This window comes from Entelurus aequoreus, linkage group LG19 (assembly GCF_033978785.1).
Source record: "Entelurus aequoreus isolate RoL-2023_Sb linkage group LG19, RoL_Eaeq_v1.1, whole genome shotgun sequence".
Taxonomy (NCBI): domain Eukaryota; kingdom Metazoa; phylum Chordata; class Actinopteri; order Syngnathiformes; family Syngnathidae; genus Entelurus; species Entelurus aequoreus.
Genome location: NC_084749.1, coordinates 49,325,998 through 49,346,338, shown reverse-complemented (window position 1 = coordinate 49,346,338; position 20,341 = coordinate 49,325,998). Strand labels below are relative to the sequence as shown.

At 36.9% G+C, this 20,341-nt stretch overlaps 1 protein-coding gene across 2 annotated transcripts in view; it reads right to left on the bottom strand.

Moving 5' to 3' along the window:
• negr1 (neuronal growth regulator 1) overlaps positions 1 to 20,341 on the bottom strand; it is a 366,662-nt gene that overhangs the window by 125,799 nt on the left and 220,522 nt on the right. For both annotated transcript variants that reach the window (XM_062028624.1, XM_062028625.1), the window contains exon 4: positions 11,643 to 11,774. In XM_062028624.1, coding sequence (XP_061884608.1) covers positions 11,643 to 11,774 — 132 coding nt within the window. The remainder of the gene's footprint in view (positions 1 to 11,642; positions 11,775 to 20,341) is intronic.

Sequence of the window (20,341 nt, the reverse complement as noted above, 5' to 3'; positions counted from 1 at the left end):
ATGACAACATTAAATACAGTAGTGTAGTAGACCTAAGTATTCATTAAGTACCACCATAATGACAACATTAAATACAGTAGTGTAGTAGACCTAAGTATTCATTAAGTACCACCATAATGACAACATTAAATACAGTAGTGTAGTAGACCTAAGTATTCATCAAGTACCACCATAATGACAACATTAAATACAGTAGTGTAGTAGACCTAAGTATTCATCAAGTACCACCATAATGACAACATTAAATACAGTAGTGTAGTAGACCTAACTATTCATCAAGTACCACCATAATGACAACATTAAATACAGTAGTGTAGTAGACCTAAGTATTCATTAAGTACCACCATAATGACAACATTAAATACAGTAGTGTAGTAGACCTAAGTATTCATTAAGTACCACCATAATGACAACATTAAATACAGTAGTGTAGTAGACCTAAGTATTCATTAAGTACCCCCATAATGACAACATTAAATACAGTAGTGTAGTAGACCTAAGTATTCATTAAGTACCACCATAATGACAACATTAAATACAGTAGTGTAGTAGACCTAAGTATTCATTAAGTACCACCATGATGACAACATTAAATACAGTAGTGTAGTAGACCTAAGTATTCATTAAGTACCACCATAATGACAACATTAAATACAGTAGTGTAGTAGACCTAAGTATTCATTAAGTACCACCATAATGACATCATTAAATACAGTAGTGTAGTAGACCTAAGTATTCATTAAGTACCACCATAATGACAACATTAAATACAGTAGTGTAGTAGACCTAAGTATTCATTAAGTACCACCATAATGACAACATTAAATACAGTAGTGTAGTAGACCTAAGTATTCATTAAGTACCACCATAATGACAACATTAAATACAGTAGTGTAGTAGACCTAAGTATTCATTAAGTACCACCATAATGACAACATTAAATACAGTAGTGTAGTAGACCTAAGTATTCATTAAGTACCACCATAATGACAACATTAAAATACAGTAGTGTAGTAGACCTAAGTATTCATTAAGTACCACCATAATGACATCATTAAATACAGTAGTGTAGTAGACCTAAGTATTCATTAAGTACCACCATAATGACAACATTAAATACAGTAGTGTAGTAGACCTAAGTATTCATTAAGTACCACCATAATGACAACATTAAATACAGTAGTGTAGTAGACCTAAGTATTCATTAAGTACCACCATAATGACAACATTAAATACAGTAGTGTAGTAGACCTAAGTATTCATTAAGTACCACCATAATGACAACATTAAATACAGTAGTGTAGTAGACCTAAGTATTCATTAAGTACCACCATAATGACAACATTAAATACAGTAGTGTAGTAGACCTAAGTATTCATTAAGTACCACCATAATGACAACATTAAAATACAGTAGTGTAGTAGACCTAAGTATTCATTAAGTACCACCATAATGACAACATTAAAATACAGTAGTGTAGTAGGCCTAAGTATTCATTAAGTACCACCATAATGACAACATTAAATACAGTAGTGTAGTAGACCTAAGTATTCATTAAGTACCACCATAATGACAACATTAAATACAGTAGTGTAGTAGACCTAAGTATTCATTAAGTACCACCATAATGACAACATTAAATACAGTAGTGTAGTAGACCTAAGTATTCATTAAGTACCACCATAATGACATCATTAAAATACAGTAGTGTAGTAGACCTAAGTATTCATTAAGTACCACCATAATGACAACATTAAAATACAGTAGTGTAGTAGACCTAAGTATTCATTAAGTACCACCATAATGACAACATTAAATACAGTAGTGTAGTAGACCTAAGTATTCATTAAGTACAAAACACACGCAACACATCTCATCTGTTGTATTGTTGTAAACAACATCATGGATGTAACATCAATGTACAAACAATCATACACACACAACACATCTGTTGTGTTGTTGTTAACGACATCATGGATGTAACATCAATGCACAAACAATCATACACACACAACACATCTGTTGTGTTGTTGTGAACGACATCATGGATGTAACATCAATGCACAAACAATCATACACACACAACACATCTGTTGTGTTGTTGTTAACGACATCATGGATGTAACATCAATGCACAAACAATCATACACACACAACACATCTGTTGTGTTGTTGTGAATGACATCATGGATGTAACATCAATGTACAAACAGCAGTCACAACTTCAGTCTCTTATTTTGAACAATCTCAAGTCGCCTCCTTACTCGTCAAACTGACAACAACAGCACACTGGAGATCTGAACACAGATATTCAACGCAGAGATGCACCTGTCTTCAGATCCTACATCAAGTTTTGTAATCTGCACGGTCTTTCCCAGCTAATAACACTACCTACAAGGGTGTGTGATTCCACCCAATCAACCATAGATCTCATTCTCACTTCAGACCGGCCTAAAATAAAAAATAGTGGGGTCATGATCTGTGGTCTTAGCGACCACTATGTAACCTTCTGCACCAGCAAAATAGCTAAACCCAAAGCCAATGGCCACATAACAGCCCAATCCAGATCCCTTAAAAAATACTCCAGTGATAATTTCAATTTAAAATTAGATGAGTGGGACTGGTCCCCTGTGCTCGCGAGCAACCTGGTCGATGTTGCTTGGGATCGCTTCAAAACGCCGTTCCTAAAGATACTAAATGACATGGCTCCCGTAAGAACAGTCAGGATCAAAGCCAGCTCTGAACCATGGATGAATCCGGACCTATTAGCTGCCATAAAAGACAGAGACAGAAAATACTCCGAATACCAAAAGTGTAAAACAGAAGTAGATAAACTACCCAATAATATCAACCTCAAATCACTCCTTTCAAGTCTCAAAAAGCAATGCAGAAAATTAAGAAATAAGACAACCAACCTGACTAAATCCTTTAAAAAAAAATTACATTAACGACAAAATAGAGAAAAACACAAATAAGCCACGTGAGCTCTGGAAAATTCTCAAAAACCAGCTTCCTGGTTGCAGCCAGAAACTTAAAACAAGACTCACCAACATCAGCATCGAGAAGGGTGACTCCCTCATTACAGACAAAAATTGAGCGTGCTCCACCCAAACAAGGCCACCGTCCTTGATAATATTCCCTCCAGATTCCTCAGGGACTCTGCCTCCATCATTGCCCCGATCATCCCGCACATAATAAACCTCTCAATTACACAAGGCCAAGTACCAAAAGATTTTAAGATAGCAAGAGTAACTCCCCTCTTTAAAAAAGGAAGCAAATTGGAACCTGGCAACTACCGACCTGTTTCTATTCTCAGTTCCATTTCCAAAGTAATGGAAAAAATAGTTTATGAACAGGTCGATAGTTACCTCGCCACTAATAAACTCATGTACAAATTCCAATTCGGCTTCAGAACTAACCACTCCACTGACACATGCCTTCTCTATCTGAGCGACCACATCAAACATGAGGTGGACGCGGGCAAATACTGCGGCATGGTCATGCTGGACCTTCACAAGGCCTTTGACACCGTTAACCACACTATACTGTTGGATAAGCTCAGAGCAATCGGATTTAACAAAACCTCATGGAGCTGGATGCAATCTTACTTGGAGGGGAGGGAGCAGGTGGTAGAGGTGAACGGCACCGTGTCCCCCCCCCTCTCTCAGTGAGCTGTGGAGTCCCCCAAGGCAGTATTTTAGGGCCTTTACTGTTCCTAATATACATAAACGACATGTCATCGGCATGCGACTGTGAATTGTTCTTGTTTGCGGATGACTCGGCCTTGCTCCACTAACCACGTTAAACCCAGATTCCGAACTAACAAAGGTCTTAACTCATTCTCTTTCTATGCCACATCAATGTGGAATGCGCTCCCAACAGGTATAAAAGAAAGGGCATCTCTATCCTCCTTCAAAACCGCTATAAAAGTTCACCTCCAGGCAGCTACAACCCTAAACTAACACCCTCCCCGGATTGCTAATAATCAAATGTAAACAATCAAATGCAGATTCTTTTTCTTATGCCTTCTGATCTCTCTCTCTCTCTCTCTCTCTCTCTCTCTCTCTCTCTCTATGTCCACTACTTGATGTCCATACCCCCCCCCCCCCACCCCACTCCTGATTGTAAATAATGTAAATAATTCAATGTGATTATCTTGTGTGGTGACTGTATTATGATGATAGTATATATGATAGTATATATCTGTATCATGAATCAATTTAAGTGGACCCCGACTTAAACAAGTTGAAAAACTTATTCGGGTGTTACCATTTAGTGGTCAATTGTACGGAATATGTACTTCACTGTGCAACCTACTAATAAAAGTCTCAATCAATCAATCAATCAATGCTGGTATCCGACAAGGACAAGTCACAGGTGGAGAAAATCCTCAGTGCTGAGCTCTGTAGAACTTGCACCTGGCTCGCTGACAACCAGCTATCCATACACTTGGGTAAAACTGAATCCATCCTGTTTGGGTCCCACATCAACTTTAAGAAAGTCAATGACTTCACCATAAAAGTGGGTGACATTGTTATCACCAGGAAAGATGAGGTCACCTACCTAGGTTCCATTCTAGAGGCTAATCTTTCCTGTGATAAAATGGCAACCAAGGTAATCAAAAAGGTCAACCAACGAACAAGATTTCTCTATAGAATCTCCTCTCCGGTCAACAAAAGCACCTTGAGGATTCTGGCGGGAACTCTCGTTCAACCCTTTTTCCATTACGCATGCACCTCCTGGTACCCTAGCACCTCCAAAACCCTCAAATCTAAACTCCAAACATCTCAGAACAAGCTAGTCAGGTTACTTCTAGACCTCCACCCCAGATCCCACCTCACTCTTACCCACTTCTCCAAAGTGGGCTGGCTCAAGGTGGAGGACAGAGTTAAACAACTTGCACTGAGCCTAGTCTATAAAATCCGCTACACCTCCCTGATACCGAAGTACATGTCAAACTACTTCCTTAACGTAAATGACCGCCATAACCACAACACCAGGGGGAGCTCCACTAACCACGTTAAACCCAGATTCCGAACTAACAAAGGTCTTAACTCATTCTCTTTCTATGCCACATCAATGTGGAATGCACTCCCAACAGGTGTAAAAGAAAGGGCATCTCTATCCTCCTTCAAAACCACACTAAAAGTTCACCTCCCGGCAACTTCAACCCTAAACTAACACCCTCCCCGGATTGTTAATAATCAAATGTAAACAATCAAATGTAGATACTTTTTCTTATGCCTTCTGATCTCTCTCTCTCTCTCTCTCTCTCTCTCTCTCTCTCTCTCTCTCTCTCTCTCTCTCTCTCTCTCTCTCTCTCTCTCTCTCTGTGTCCACTACTTGCTGTACATATCCTACCAAGTCAGACCTCAATTGTTGATGACTGATGATAAAACAACATTCTGTGGATGTAAAGTTCCGTACTTCATGAAGTCTGCATTTTATCGTTTTGTATTAGTCGCACTCATTAAACGATTAATTGAAGCAACAGAATTCAAAGCTTTTTCTAATCAAATGAATGGATTTAATTGATCCGTCAGATCCTGACAGCCTCGTGGAACTTCAATGAATTCAAAGTTGGAGTCAAACGACGGACTCCATGAAGACGCTTCCATCTCTAACACTAATTCCTCACATCAAGGAAGTCAAACGGCGGGTTTAGCGTTACAAGGAGTTACCATGGCAACGTGATGGAGCTTATGTTTCTAGTCATTGCTCTGTGATTTTAATTAGTGGCCTTAATCTGCAATTAGCCCCGCGGTTAACGACACTGTTTTGCCCCCCGAAAATGAGATGTTTTGAAAGTGGGGAGAAAGTGTTACACGCCAGACAATATAAATGTAAATGTAATTATAAATATAAACATAAATATAAATATAAATAAAAATATAAATATAAATATAAATATAAATATAAATATAAATATAAAAAATTAAAATAAACATGATTCATGCAGAGCTACAATTCGATTTAAAATTGGTTATTGATTCTATTGCAATTCAGGAGCTACGATTCGATTAACAATCGATTATTGATTCGACGACGATTACGATTCAGGTGCTACGAATCAATTAAGAATCGATAATCAATTCGACTACAATTACAATTCAGGATCTAAGATTCGATTCGAAATTGATAATTGGTTCGAGTACGATTCAGTAGCTACGATTCGATTATAAATTGATTATTGATTAGACTACGGTGTGATTAACAATCGATTATTGATTCGACTACGGTTGCGATTCAATAGCTATGATTCGAATAAAAATGTATTACAGATTCAATTACAATCACGATTCAGGAGCTACGATTCGATTAAACATTGGTTATTGATTTTATTACGATTCAGGAGCTACAATTCAATTAACAATCGATTATTGATTTGACGACAATTACGATTCAGGAGCTACGAATCAATTAAGAATCGAAAATTGATTTGACTATGATTACAATTCAGGAGCTACGATTAGATTATAAATCGATTATTGATTCAAATACGATTCAGGAGCTACGATTCGATTAAAAATTGATTATTGATTCGAGTACGATTCAGGAGCTACGATTCGAATAAAAATGGATTATTGATTCAATTACGATTCGCTTACGATTCAGGAACTACAATTCAATTACAAATCGATTATAGGTTTGACTACTATTACAATTCAGGAGCTATGATTGGATTAAAAAAGCGATTATTGATTAGATGACAATTGCGATTCAGGAGCTACGAATCAATTAAGAATCGATAATCGATTCGACTACAATTACAATTCAGGAGCTACGATTCCATTATAAATCGATTATTGGTTCGATTACGATTCAGGAGCTACGATTCGATTATACATCGATTATTGATTCGACGACGATTACGATTCAGGAGCTACGAATCAATTAAGAATCAATAATCAATTCGACTACAATTACAATTCAGGATCTAAGATTCGATTCCAAATTGATAATTGGTTCGAGTTCGATTCAGTAGCTACGATTCGATTATAAATTGATTATTGATTCGACTACGGTTTGATTAACAATCGATTATTGATTCGACTACGGTTGCGATTCAATAGCTATGATTCGAATAAAAATTTATTACAGATTCAATTACAATCACGATTCAGGAGCTACGATTCGATTAAACATTGGTTATTGATTTTATTACGATTCAGGAGCTACAATTCGATTAAAAAATGTTTATTGATTTGATTACGAGTCAGGAGCTAAGATTCGATTAAAAAAAGTTATTGATTTGACTACGATTTAGGAGCTACGATTCGATTAAAAATTGATTATTGATTGGATTACGATTCAGGAGCTACAATTCAATTAACAATCGATTATTGATTTGACGACAATTACGATTCAGGAGCTACGAATCAATTAAGAATCGAAAATTGATTTGACTACGATTACAATTCAGGAGCTACGATTAGATTATGAATGGATTATTGATTCAAATACGATTCAGGAGCTACGATTCGATTAAAAATTGATTATTGATTCGAGTACGATTCAGGAGCTGCGATTCGAATAAAAATGGATTATTGATTCAATTACGATTCGCTTACGATTCAGGAACTACAATTCAATTACAAATCGATTATAGGTTTGACTACTATTACAATTCAGGAGCTATGATTGGATTAGAAAGCGATTATTGATTAGATGACAATTGCGATTCAGGAGCTACGAATCAATTAAGAATCTATAATCGATTCGACTACAATTACAATTCAGGAGCTACAATTCCATTATAAATCGATTATTGGTTCGATTACGATTCAGGAGCTACGATTCGATTATACATCGATTATTGATTTGACTACGATCCGAGTAAAAATTGATTATTGAAAGTCTGGACCCCCTGATCTATTTTATGGAGGAATGTAGTTAATCATAGAACCCAATCTTATCAAAAAAGTATTGATTCCGAATCGAATTGTTCCTCCCAAGAATGGAATGGTGAGTTGCCCAAAGACTCCAATATTTGAAGTGACTTCCCCTCACCTTTATTCTCTGTGAGCTGCATGACAAACGCACAGAAGGAAAGAAGGTCTGAACAATTTCCCACCGTGTCAGAAATCAATAACAGGAAGGAGAATTGCTGTGTGACAGGAGCGCCGTGACCATCTGTCAGCAGCTGATAACTGGCGGGGAAACACTTCCTTAACCCTTGAGCAATGACAGAGTGCTCTTCTTGCTCATCACTTCACTCATCTTCTATGCAGGCCACACGCTTTTACTTTGAAAAGGTGTGCTTAGATGACCACGTGACTTCTTCAAAGACTGTCACTCTGGCCTCTTTAGCATAGCATTATGTTGCTAGCGTGACCATTCCATCCTTCAAAATAAAGTCACATGGAGCTAAAACACAAAATAACAATAATAAACTTGCACACCCAGGATCATCAAAATAGGCCACACAATGTGCAGAATAAATGCTGAGTATTGAAAAACTCACAAAACTGTGCATAATAGAAGCAACTAAGATCATTACAAGGGATTTGTCAAGACTGAAAATGTTCTGCGGCCGCTGTTTTACATCTATATTTAGTACGTGCAAACTGGCCGTGGCACAACAATAACTGTGAGAAATGAGGCGAACATAAAACATAAAAATATTAGACTATTCAGCAATATCATTTTATAATATTACAATATTTAGATGACTTAATGGGCTGTTTTTTAATGGCGTTCGTTTTTTTCATTAAGGAAATATTTTATTATAAATTTTCTCCTGTATAGGAAAAAAATAAAATGTCTTGCAATATGCATTTTCTTGCATTTGGATCATTCCAGATGCAGGAGAGTCGCTGTGCTAAAAATAGAAAAAAATAAAGAATACAATAAAATATGTCTCGATAGTGATTCTACATTGCAGAAAAGCTGTTGAATATTGCGAAACCCCACAGGTAGGAGCGTGACAACATGAATGTCATGGGAATTGAGTGTTTCCATGGGCACAGACGAGTAGCAATACACACAAAAACCTCACAACTGCACAACTTTTGCACTCGTTATGAATTGTGCACGCAGTTTTAGTGTGCTACACACTAAAACTGCACACTGTGTAGTTTGCACACGCTGTTTAGCACGTGCTATTTGGATCTTAGCGGATCCGGCCCACAGTCTTGGTAGATCACCAGGAATAGTACAACTTTTACCAAGAGTTGTTTGTAAAATGACCAGATCAGAGGCTAAAGATGCGAAAAACCAAGTCAAAGTTCATGGCTATATGCTAATTTATCCTCATTTAACGTTAGGTCTAATTGACCTCGTTAATGATTAATACGAGTTTCAGAACTCGCTGAGGGGCCAATTGACAAACCCAAAGTGGTCCCCGGCCCGCACTTTGGACACCTGTGGCGGTGAAATGATTTTCTATTTTTTCACAATTATTCCTGCAAAGCAAGCTAAGGATCTTAATGAGCTCCCAGGTGATGACTCGCTCGTTTCCTCGGACCAAAGTGAGCTCCTTCACAGGAGATGCATGCAGAATGAAGAGCAGGAGCACTCCAGAAGGGCAAGGAAAGGAAGTCATCCGCCTCACCCTGGTCAGTTTTCAGGAGAAGTCCGGCATGGTCCCTGATTGTCACCACTCCTCGTTAGTGCCTCCTTCCTCAGACCAATTAGCTGACTCCTCGTTAGCGTCTGCTTCCTCAGACCAATTAACTGCATCGAGGAAGAGAGCTCGGGACGTTCACACCTTCCCTTAGCGGAAACTCAGCACCGATACGTGCCGGCAAAAAGGGAATTATCGCAGTGAATGTTAAGATATTTAAACGGGTGGTGTGCAAACTACGGCCACAGAGTCCACAACTGTCCCAGGTCTTTAAAAAAAGATCATATAGTTGATGTAGATGATCATATAGTAGATGTAGATGATCATATAGTAGATGTAGATGATCATATAGTAGATGTAGATGATCATATAGTTGATGTAGATGATCATATAGTAGATGTAGATGATCATATAGTAGATGTAGATGATCATATAGTTGATGTAGATGATCATATAGTAGATGTAGATGATCATATAGTTGATGTAGATGATCATATAGTAGATGTAGATGATCATATAGTAGATGTAGATGATCATATAGTAGATGTAGATGATCATATAGTAGATGTAGATGATCATATAGTTGATGTAGATGATCATATAGTAGATGTAGATGATCAAATTAAATCAAATCAAGCTTTATTTCTAAAGAGCTTTTCATACATAAAATAAATGCAACACAAAGTGCTTTACAAAGTTAAAAACAATACCCCGGTGACACACACACACACACACACACACACAAACACATACACACACACACACACACACACACACACACACACACACACACACACACACACACACACACACACACACACACGCACACACATGCAAGTATATGGACCAATGATTGCATGGCTGAGTACAGAGGAGCCAGGTGAGTAAAGACTATCACATGTGCACCGAGTCCTCATCAGACCATGACCACACAAAAGCGCCCCCACAAGCACGGCCGATAACCCCTGAGGGAGATGAGCCATTTGAGTGAACGTTGGAAAATAAAAATAATAAAACTTGTAAAATAGTAAGAACCATGTGTAGTGATGAAGGATACAATACAAGTAAGATTAATAGAAAAATAAATAAATAAATATATATAATTTCACATATCTAAGCATGAACGTAACAATCACATTTTGTGTTATTAATGTGTGAAACTGCGATCTCAACATAGAAGTGTAGCTCCTCTCCTCTAAATGCAAGTGCTCCTAAAGCAGGAATACAAATACTGTATATCTGGCAAGACGTCAACGCACTGCAGGTATTTTTTTAATTCTTTTAAAAAGCTTGGTTATGTCCTTTTTGTGCTGAGCTGTTTCAAAAAGCATAACGTTTAAAAAACATTTAATTAAAGCAAATGAATTATCCAGTCATGGTTTTAAAAACTTAATAAGGATCTGTCGATATGAATGTTATTAACTTGTACAACATGTAAAGTACACAATATCAGAAACATTTAGTCATGTAGAAAAAGTATCACCGAACATCTTTGACAATCAAAGCATGATCGTAACAATCCATATTTTGTGTTATAAAAGCGTAAAACTGCTATCACAACATAGAAGTGTAGCTCCTCTCCTCTAAATGCAAGTGCTCCTAAAGCAGGAATACAAATGCTCTATACCTGGCAAGACGCCACCTAACATCTTTGACAATCAAATCCACATGTTGTGTTATTAATGCGTGACACTGCTACCCCAACATAGAAGTACTTGTAGCTCCTCTCCTCTAAATGCAAGTGCTCCTAAAGCAGGAATGCAAATGCTCTATATCGGGCAAGACGCCACCTAACATCTTTGACAATCAAATCCACATGTTGTGTTATTAATGCGTGACACTGCTACCCCAACATAGAAGTTCTTGTAGCTCCTCTCCTCTAAATGCAAGTGCTCCTAAAGCAGGAATACAAATACTGTATATCTGGCAAGACACTAACTTTTAATTCTCGTTAAAAGTGCAAAAGTTTGGGGACACCTGTGTTAAGCTTCCCACTTCTTCTGCAGCAGCAGTGCCAGGTGTGCTTCCCACAGGTGCGACAAGGCGTGTCTTGCCAAAGAGCAGCAAGCGTACTTACAGCTGACGGTGACTTTGACTGTCTTGGTGTCAGGAGAGGCGATGTCATTTAAGGCGCTGCACTCGTAGTCTCCGGCCTGGTCCCTGCTGATGCTGCTGATATTCAGATATTCACCGCTGTCGTACTTCCTGGCTGTGAAGAGAGAAGACGCTTAGTGCACGCCCACACACACACACACACACACACACACACACACACACACACACACACACACACACACACACACACACACACACACACACACACACACACACACACACACACACACACACACACACACACACACGCGCGCGCTTGTATTTGTTACCTTCTTGAGACCCAATAAAAATGCCTCCCTCTTTAGGACCAGCCTTGCTAGATATATAAAGAAGTGTATTTACAACATTAATAATATATACATACTATGCAAATATAAAAAAGCTTGTTGTGAAAAATAAGGTCCCAATTTCACAAGAAAAACTTAGAATGTTGGCAGTATTATAATAAAAGTCGTCATTTTACTCAACGCAAGTCAACATTTTACAAGAAAAGCTTAACATTTTGGCAATTTTAAGAAAAGAGTCGTAAGTTTACTCGACAAAAGTCACAATTTTATAAGAAAACTTTGAAATATTGGCAATATTATAATAATAATCGGAATTTTACTTGGTAAAATTATGACAAAAGTCATCATTTTGCTCCAAAAATGTCACTATTTTACAAGAACAACAAAAAAATTGGCAATATTGTGATAAAAGTCGGAATTTTATATGACAAATGTCACCATTTTGCATTAAAAAGTTACAATTTCACATTAAAAAGTACTATTATTATTATTATTCTTAGGCTGCCGTCTTGTTTGATCACATATTGCTGCCTTTGCACCTGTCAATGTTTACTTTTGTACGCACGTTAAATCAACCAAAAATCCTGACTTTGGAGCAATAGATACAATGTTATTGGGACCATGATTTATGTCATTACTTGTTCACACCTCCTCATATGGAAGATACTTTTCCTTCTGTCTGAAGAAGGCTAGAAACACAAGATCACACACACACACACACACACACACACACACACACACAAACACACACACACACACACACACACACACACGCTTGTATTTGTTACCTTCTTGAGACCTGAGAAAAATGGCTCCCTCTTTAGGACCAGCCTTTCTAAATATATAAAGAAGTGTATTTACAACATTAATAATATATACATACTATGCAAATATAAAAAAGCTTGTTGTGAAAAATAAGGTCACAATTTCACAAGAAAAACTTAGAATGTTGGCAGTATTATAATAAAAGTCCTCATTTTACTCAACGCAAGTCAACATTTTACAAGAAAAGCTTAACATTTTGGCAATTTTAAGAAAAGAGTCGTAAGTTTACTCGACAAAAGTCGCAATTTTATAAGAAAACTTTGAAATATTGGCAATATTATAATAATAATCTGAATTTTACTTGGTAAAATTATGACAAAAGTCATAATTCTGCTCCAAAAATGTCACTATTTTACAAGAACAACAAAAAAATTGGCAATATTGTGATACAAGTCTGAATTTTATATGACAAATGTCACCATTTTGCATTAAAAAGTTACAATTTCACATTAAAAAGTATTATTATTATTATTATTCTTTAGCTGCCGTCTTGTTTGATCACATATTGCTGCCTTTGCACCTGTCAATGTTTACTTTTGTATGCATGTTAAATCAACCAAAAATCCTGACTTTGGAGCAATGTTCACGGACTCTCTATTAGATGCAATGTTATTGGGACCATGATTTATGTCATCACTTGTTCACACCTCCTCATATGGAAGATACTTTTCATTCTTCATGTCTCAAGAAGACCAGAAATACAAGAACACACACACACACACACACACACACACACACACACACACACACACGCTTGTATTTGTTACCTTCTTGAGACCTGAGAAAAATGCCCCCCTCTTTAGGACCAGCCTTTCTAGATATATAAAGAAGTGTATTTACAACATTAATAATATATATATACTATGCAAATATAAAAAAGCTTGTTGTGAAAAATAAGGTCACAATTTCACAAGAAAAACGTAGAATGTTGGCAGTATTATAATAAAAGTCCTCATTTTACTCAACGCAAGTCAACATTTTACAAGAAAAGCTTAACATTTTGGCAATTTTAAGAAAACAGTCGTAAGTTTACTCGACAAAAGTCACAATTTTATAAGAAAACTTTGAAATATTGGCAATATTATAATAATAATCGGAATTTTACTTGGTAAAATTATGACAAAAGTCATCATTTTGCTCCAAAAATGTCACTATTTTACAAGAACAAAAAAAAAATTGGCAATATTGTGATAAAAGTCTGAATTTTATATGACAAATGTCACCATTTTACATTAAAAAGTATTATTATTATTATTATTCTTTAGCTGCCGTCTTGTTTGATCACATATTGCTGCCTTTGCACCTGTCAATGTTTACTTTTGTACGCACGTTAAATCAACCAAAAATCCTGACTTTGGAGCAATGTTCACGGACTCTCTATTAGATGCAATGTTATTGGGACCATGATTTATGTCATCACTTGTTCACACCTCCTCATATGGAAGATACTTTTCATTCTTCATGTCTCAAGAAGACCAGAAATACAAGAACACACACACACACACACACACACACACACACGCTTGTATTTGTTACCTTCTTGAGACCTGAGAAAAATGGCTCCCTCTTTAGGACCAGCCTTTCTAGATATATAAAGAAGTGTATTTACAACATTAATAATATATACATACTATGCAAATATAAAAAAGCTTGTTGTGAAAAATAAGGTCACAATTTCACAAGAAAAACTTAGAATGTTGGCAGTATTATAATAAAAGTCCTCATTTTACTCAACACAAGTCAACATTTTACAAGAAAAGCTTAACATGTTGGCAATTTTAAGAAAACAGTCGTAAGTTTACTCGACAAAAGTCACAATTTTATAAGAAAACTTTGAAATATTGGCAATATTATAATAATAATCGGAATTTTACTTGGTAAAATTATGACAAAAGTCATCATTTTGCTCCAAAAATGTCACTATGCAGTTGTGAAAAATAAGGTCACAATTTCACAAGAAAAACTTAGAATGTTGGCAGTATTATAATAAAAGTCCTCATTTTACTCAACGAAAGTCAACATTTTACAAGAAAAGCTTAACATTTTGGCAATTTTAAGAAAAGAGTCGTAAGTTTACTCGACAAAAGTCACTATTTTATAAGAAAACTTTGAAATATTGGCAATATTATAATAATAATCGGAATTATACTTGTCACTATTTTAAAAGAAAATATCACTATTTTACAAGAACAACAAAAAAATTGGCAATATTGTGATAAAAGTCTGAATTTTATATGACAAATGTCACCATTTTGCATTAAAAAGTATTATTATTATTATTATTCTTTAGCTGCCGTCTTGTTTGATCACATATTGCTGCCTTTGCACCTGTCAATGTTTACTTTTGTACGCACGTTAAATCAACCAAAAATCCTGACTTTGGAGCAATGTTCACGGACTCTCTATTAGATGCAATGTTATTGGGACCATGATTTATGTCATCACTTGTTCACACCTCCTCATATGGAAGATACTTTTCCTTCTGTCTCAAGAAGGCTAGAAACACAAGAACACACACACACACACACACACACACACACACACACACACACACACACACACACACACACACACACACACACACTTGTATTTGTTACCTTCTTGAGACCTGAGAAAAATGGCTCCCTCTTTAGGACCAGCCTTTCTAGATATATAAAGAAGTGTATTTACAACATTAATAATATATACATACTATGCAAATATAAAAAAGCTTGTTGTGAAAAATAAGGTCACAATTTCACAAGAAAAACTTAGAATGTTGGCAGTATTATAACAAAAGTCCTCATTTTGCTCAACGCAAGTCAACATTTTACAAGAAAAGCTCAACATTTTAACAATTTTAAGAAAAGAGTCGTAAGTTTACTCGACAAAAGTCACAATTTTATAAGAAAACTTTGAAATATTGGCAATATTATAATAATAATCGGAATTTTACTTGGTAAAATTATGACAAAAGTCATCATTTTGCTCCAAAAATGTCACTATTTTACAAGAACAACAAAAAAATTGGCAATATTGTGATAAAAGTCTGAATTTTATATGACAAATGTCACCATTTTGCATTAAAAAGTTAAAATTTTACATTAAAAAGTATTATTATTATTATTATTCTTTAGCTGCCGTCTTGTTTGATCACATGTTGCTGCCTTTGCACCTGTCAATGTTTACTTTTGTACGCACGTTAAATCAACCAAAAATCCTGACTTTGGAGCAATGTTCACGGACTCTCTATTAGATGCAATGTTATTGGGACCATGATTTATGTCATCACTTGTTCACACCTCCTCATATGGAAGATACTTTTCCTTCTGTCTCAAGAAGGCTAGAAACACAAGAACACACACACACACACACACACACACACACACACACACACACACACACACACACACACACACACACACTTGTATTTGTTACCTTCTTGAGACCTGAGAAAAATGGCTCCCTCTTTAGGACCAGCCTTTCTAGATATATAAAGAAGTGTATTTACAACATTAATAATATATACATACTATGCAAATATAAAAAAGCTTGTTGTGAAAAATAAGGTCACAATTTCACAAGAAAAACTTAGAATGTCGGCAGTATTATAATAAAAGTCCTCATTTTACTCAACGCAAGTCAACATTTGACAAGAAAAGCTTAACATTTTGGCAATTTTAAGAAAAGAGTCGTAAGTTTACTCGACAAAAGTCACAATTTTATAAGAAAACTTTAAAATATTGGCAATATTATAATAATAATCGGAATTATACTTGTCACTATTTTACAAGAAAATATCACTATTTTATTGGCAATATTGTGATAAAAGTCTGAATTTTATATGACAAATGTCACCATTTTGCATTAAAAAGTTACAATTTCACATTAAAAAGTATTATTATTATTATTATTCTTTAGCTGCCGTCTTGTTTGATCACATGTTGCTGCCTTTGCACCTGTCAATGTTTACTTTTGTACGCACGTTAAATCAACCAAAAATCCTGACTTTGGAGCAATGTTCACGGACTCTCTATTAGATGCAATGTTATTGGGACCATGATTTATGTCATCACTTGTTCACACCTCCTCATATGGAAGATACTTTTCCTTCTGTCTCAAGAAGGCTAGAAACACAAGAACACACACACACACACACACACACACACACACACACACACACACACACACACACACACACACACACTTGTATTTGTTACCTTCTTGAGACCTGAGAAAAATGGCTCCCTCTTTAGGACCAGCCTTTCTAGATATATAAAGAAGTGTATTTACAACATTAATAATATATACATACTATGCAAATATAAAAAAGCTTGTTGTGAAAAATAAGGTCACAATTTCACAAGAAAAACTTAGAATGTCGGCAGTATTATAATAAAAGTCCTCATTTTGCTCAACGCAAGTCAACATTTTACAAGAAAAGCTTAACATTTTGGCAATTTTAAGAAAAGAGTCGTAAGTTTACTCGACAAAAGTCACAATTTTATAAGAAAACTTTAAAATATTGGCAATATTATAATAATAATCGGAATTATACTTGTCACTATTTTACAAGAAAATATCACTATTTTATTGGCAATATTGTGATAAAAGTCTGAATTTTATATGACAAATGTCACCATTTTGCATTAAAAAGTTACAATTTCACATTAAAAAGTATTATTATTATTATTATTCTTTAGCTGCCGTCTTGTTTGATCACATGTTGCTGCCTTTGCACCTGTCAATGTTTACTTTTGTACGCACGTTAAATCAACCAAAAATCCTGACTTTGGAGCAATGTTCACGGACTCTCTATTAGATGCAATGTTATTGGGACCATGATTTATGTCATCACTTGTTCACACCTCCTCATATGGAAGATACTTTTCCTTCTGTCTCAAGAAGGCTAGAAACACAAGAACACACACACACACACACACACACACACACACACACACACACACACACACACACACACACACACGCACACACAGGCACACTATCATGGTTTATGTGTGCAGTCTTGGGATGCAATTCCATAAAGTGTGGTAATAAACTCCCGGTGACCTTCCTCCCCTCACTGATGTTGTGCTTGGGAATGAAACGTTGGTGTCGCCGCTAGTCAGGAAGTCAACGCCAGGGGAAGGCGCTTCTACCCGCTGCAGCGAGGGCGAGGAGTTGGCACGTGCCCACAGAGGCGGACAAGCACCAAAGAGGAATCACCAGGCTAACTTTGTATGTATTTGGGGATGTTGATGCACCCCCCACAGGCTAATTAGCATCCACATTAGCATCCACATTAGCATTCACTCGGGCTGCACAACCCCAGATGTTGTTTGGTCGGCAAGAGAGAGGAGGCTTAATCTTGTGGACAACAAAGCCTAATTCATCATCTCCTATCGACATGATGTGGTGAATCACACTGCAAAAAGTGAAATCTAAGTAAGATGAAATATCTCAAATAAGGCTGATATTTGCTGATTTTCGGTCTAATAAAAGACCGTATTTTCGTAAAGCTTTCTTCAATCAGGGTCTAGGAACTGGTCAAAAGAGTAAATGACAAATGGCGTCAGACGTGGGATGGGTTCGTAAAGATTTCTTCAATCAGGGTTTAGGGACTGGTCAAGAGTTCATTGACAAATGGCGTCAGACGTGGGATGGGTTCGTAAAGTTTTCTTCAATCAGGGTTTAGGGACTGGTCAAGAGAGTAAATGACAAATGGCATCAGAAGTGGGATGGGTTCGTAAAGTTTTCTTCAATCAGGGTTTAGGGACTGGTCAAGAGTTCATTGACAAATGGCGTCAGACGTGGGATGGGTTCGTAAAGTTTTCTTCAATCAGGGTTTAGGGACTGGTCAAGAGAGTAAATGACAAATGGCATTAGAAGTGGGATGGGTTCGTAAAGTTTTTTTCAATCAGGGTTTAGGAACTGGTCAAGAGTTCATTGACAAATGGCGTCAGAAGTGGGATGGGTTCGTAAAGTTTTCTTCAATCAGGGTTTAGGAACTGGTCAAGAGATCATTGACAAATGGCGTCAGAAGTGGGATGGGTTCGTAAAGTTTTCTTCAATCAGGGTTTAGGGACTGGTCAAGAGTTCATTGACAAATGGCGTCAGAAGCGGGATGGGTTCGTAAAGTTTTCTTCAATCAGGGTTTAGGGACTGGTCAAGAGTTCATTGAAAAATGGCGTCAGAAGTGGGATGGGTTCGTAAAGTTTTCTTCAATCAGGGTTTAGGAACTGGTCAAGAGAGTAAATGACAAATGGCATCAGAAGTGGGATGGGTTCGTAAAGTTTTCTTCAATCAGGGTTTAGGGACTGGTCAAGAGTTCATTGACAAATGGCGTCAGAAGCGGGATGGGTTCGTAAAGTTTTCTTCAATCAGGGTTTAGGAACTGGTCAAGAGAGTAAATGACAAATGGCATCAGAAGTGGGATGGGTTCGTAAAGTTTTCTTCAATCAGGGTTTAGGAACTGATCAAGAGTTCATTGACAAATGGCGTCAGAAGTGGGATGGGTTCGTAAAGTTTTCTTCAATCAGGGTTTAGGGACTGGTCAAAAGAGTAAATGACAAATGGCATCAGAAGTGGGATGGGTTCGTAAAGTTTTCTTCAATCAGGGTTTAGGAACTGGTCAAGAGTTCATTGACAAATGGCGTCAGAAGTGGGATGGGTTCGTAAAGTTTTCTTCAATCAGGGTTTAGGGACTGGTCAAGAGTTCATTGACAAATGGCGTCAGACGTGGGATGGGTTCGTAAAGTTTTCTTCAATCAGGGTTTAGGGACTTGTCAAGAGAGTAAATGACAAATGGCATCAGAAGTGGGATGGGTTCGTAAAGTTTTCTTCAATCAGGGTTTAGGGACTGGTCAAGAGAGTAAATGACAAATGGCATCAGAAGTGGGATGGGTTGGTAAAGTTTTCTTCAATCAGGGTTTAGGGACTGGTCAAGAGTTCATTGACAAATGGCGTCAGAAGCGGGATGGGTTCGTTGGAAAGTGGTCTGTGGTATTTTTGGTGAGAAAGACTGCTGGGAGAAGTCCAACAGACCCAAGAATGAGAACTGAAGGATGATTGGACTTGGTGTTGTGTTCAATGTACGGAACTCTTCAGGATTGGCAACCAGCAACGTATTATGATTCTCCTACAACTGCCTTCTTCTATCTGATAAACACTGTCCTAAAAGTGTGTCCTATAGTGCTAGGAACACTTCTATCTGATAAACACTGTCCTAAAAGTGTGTCCTATAGTGCTAGGAACACTTCTATCTGATAAACACTGTCCTAAAAGTGTGTCCTATAGTGCTAGGAACACTTCTATCTGATAAACACTGTCCTAAAAGTGTGTCCTATAGTGCGAAGAACACTTCTATCTGATAAACACTGTCCTACAAGTGTGTCCTATAGTGCTCTACAGACGTGTAAGTGCTCCTTCCTCTCTAGATGACCTCCAGTGGTGTTGGCTACTTTCCTTCAGACCTTTTATCAGCTAAATATGTGTTGCGCAACATCAAACTGGGGGCACAGTCAATAATTAGCTTTCCGTTACCTCGCACGGTTGCCGTGGCAACAATGGA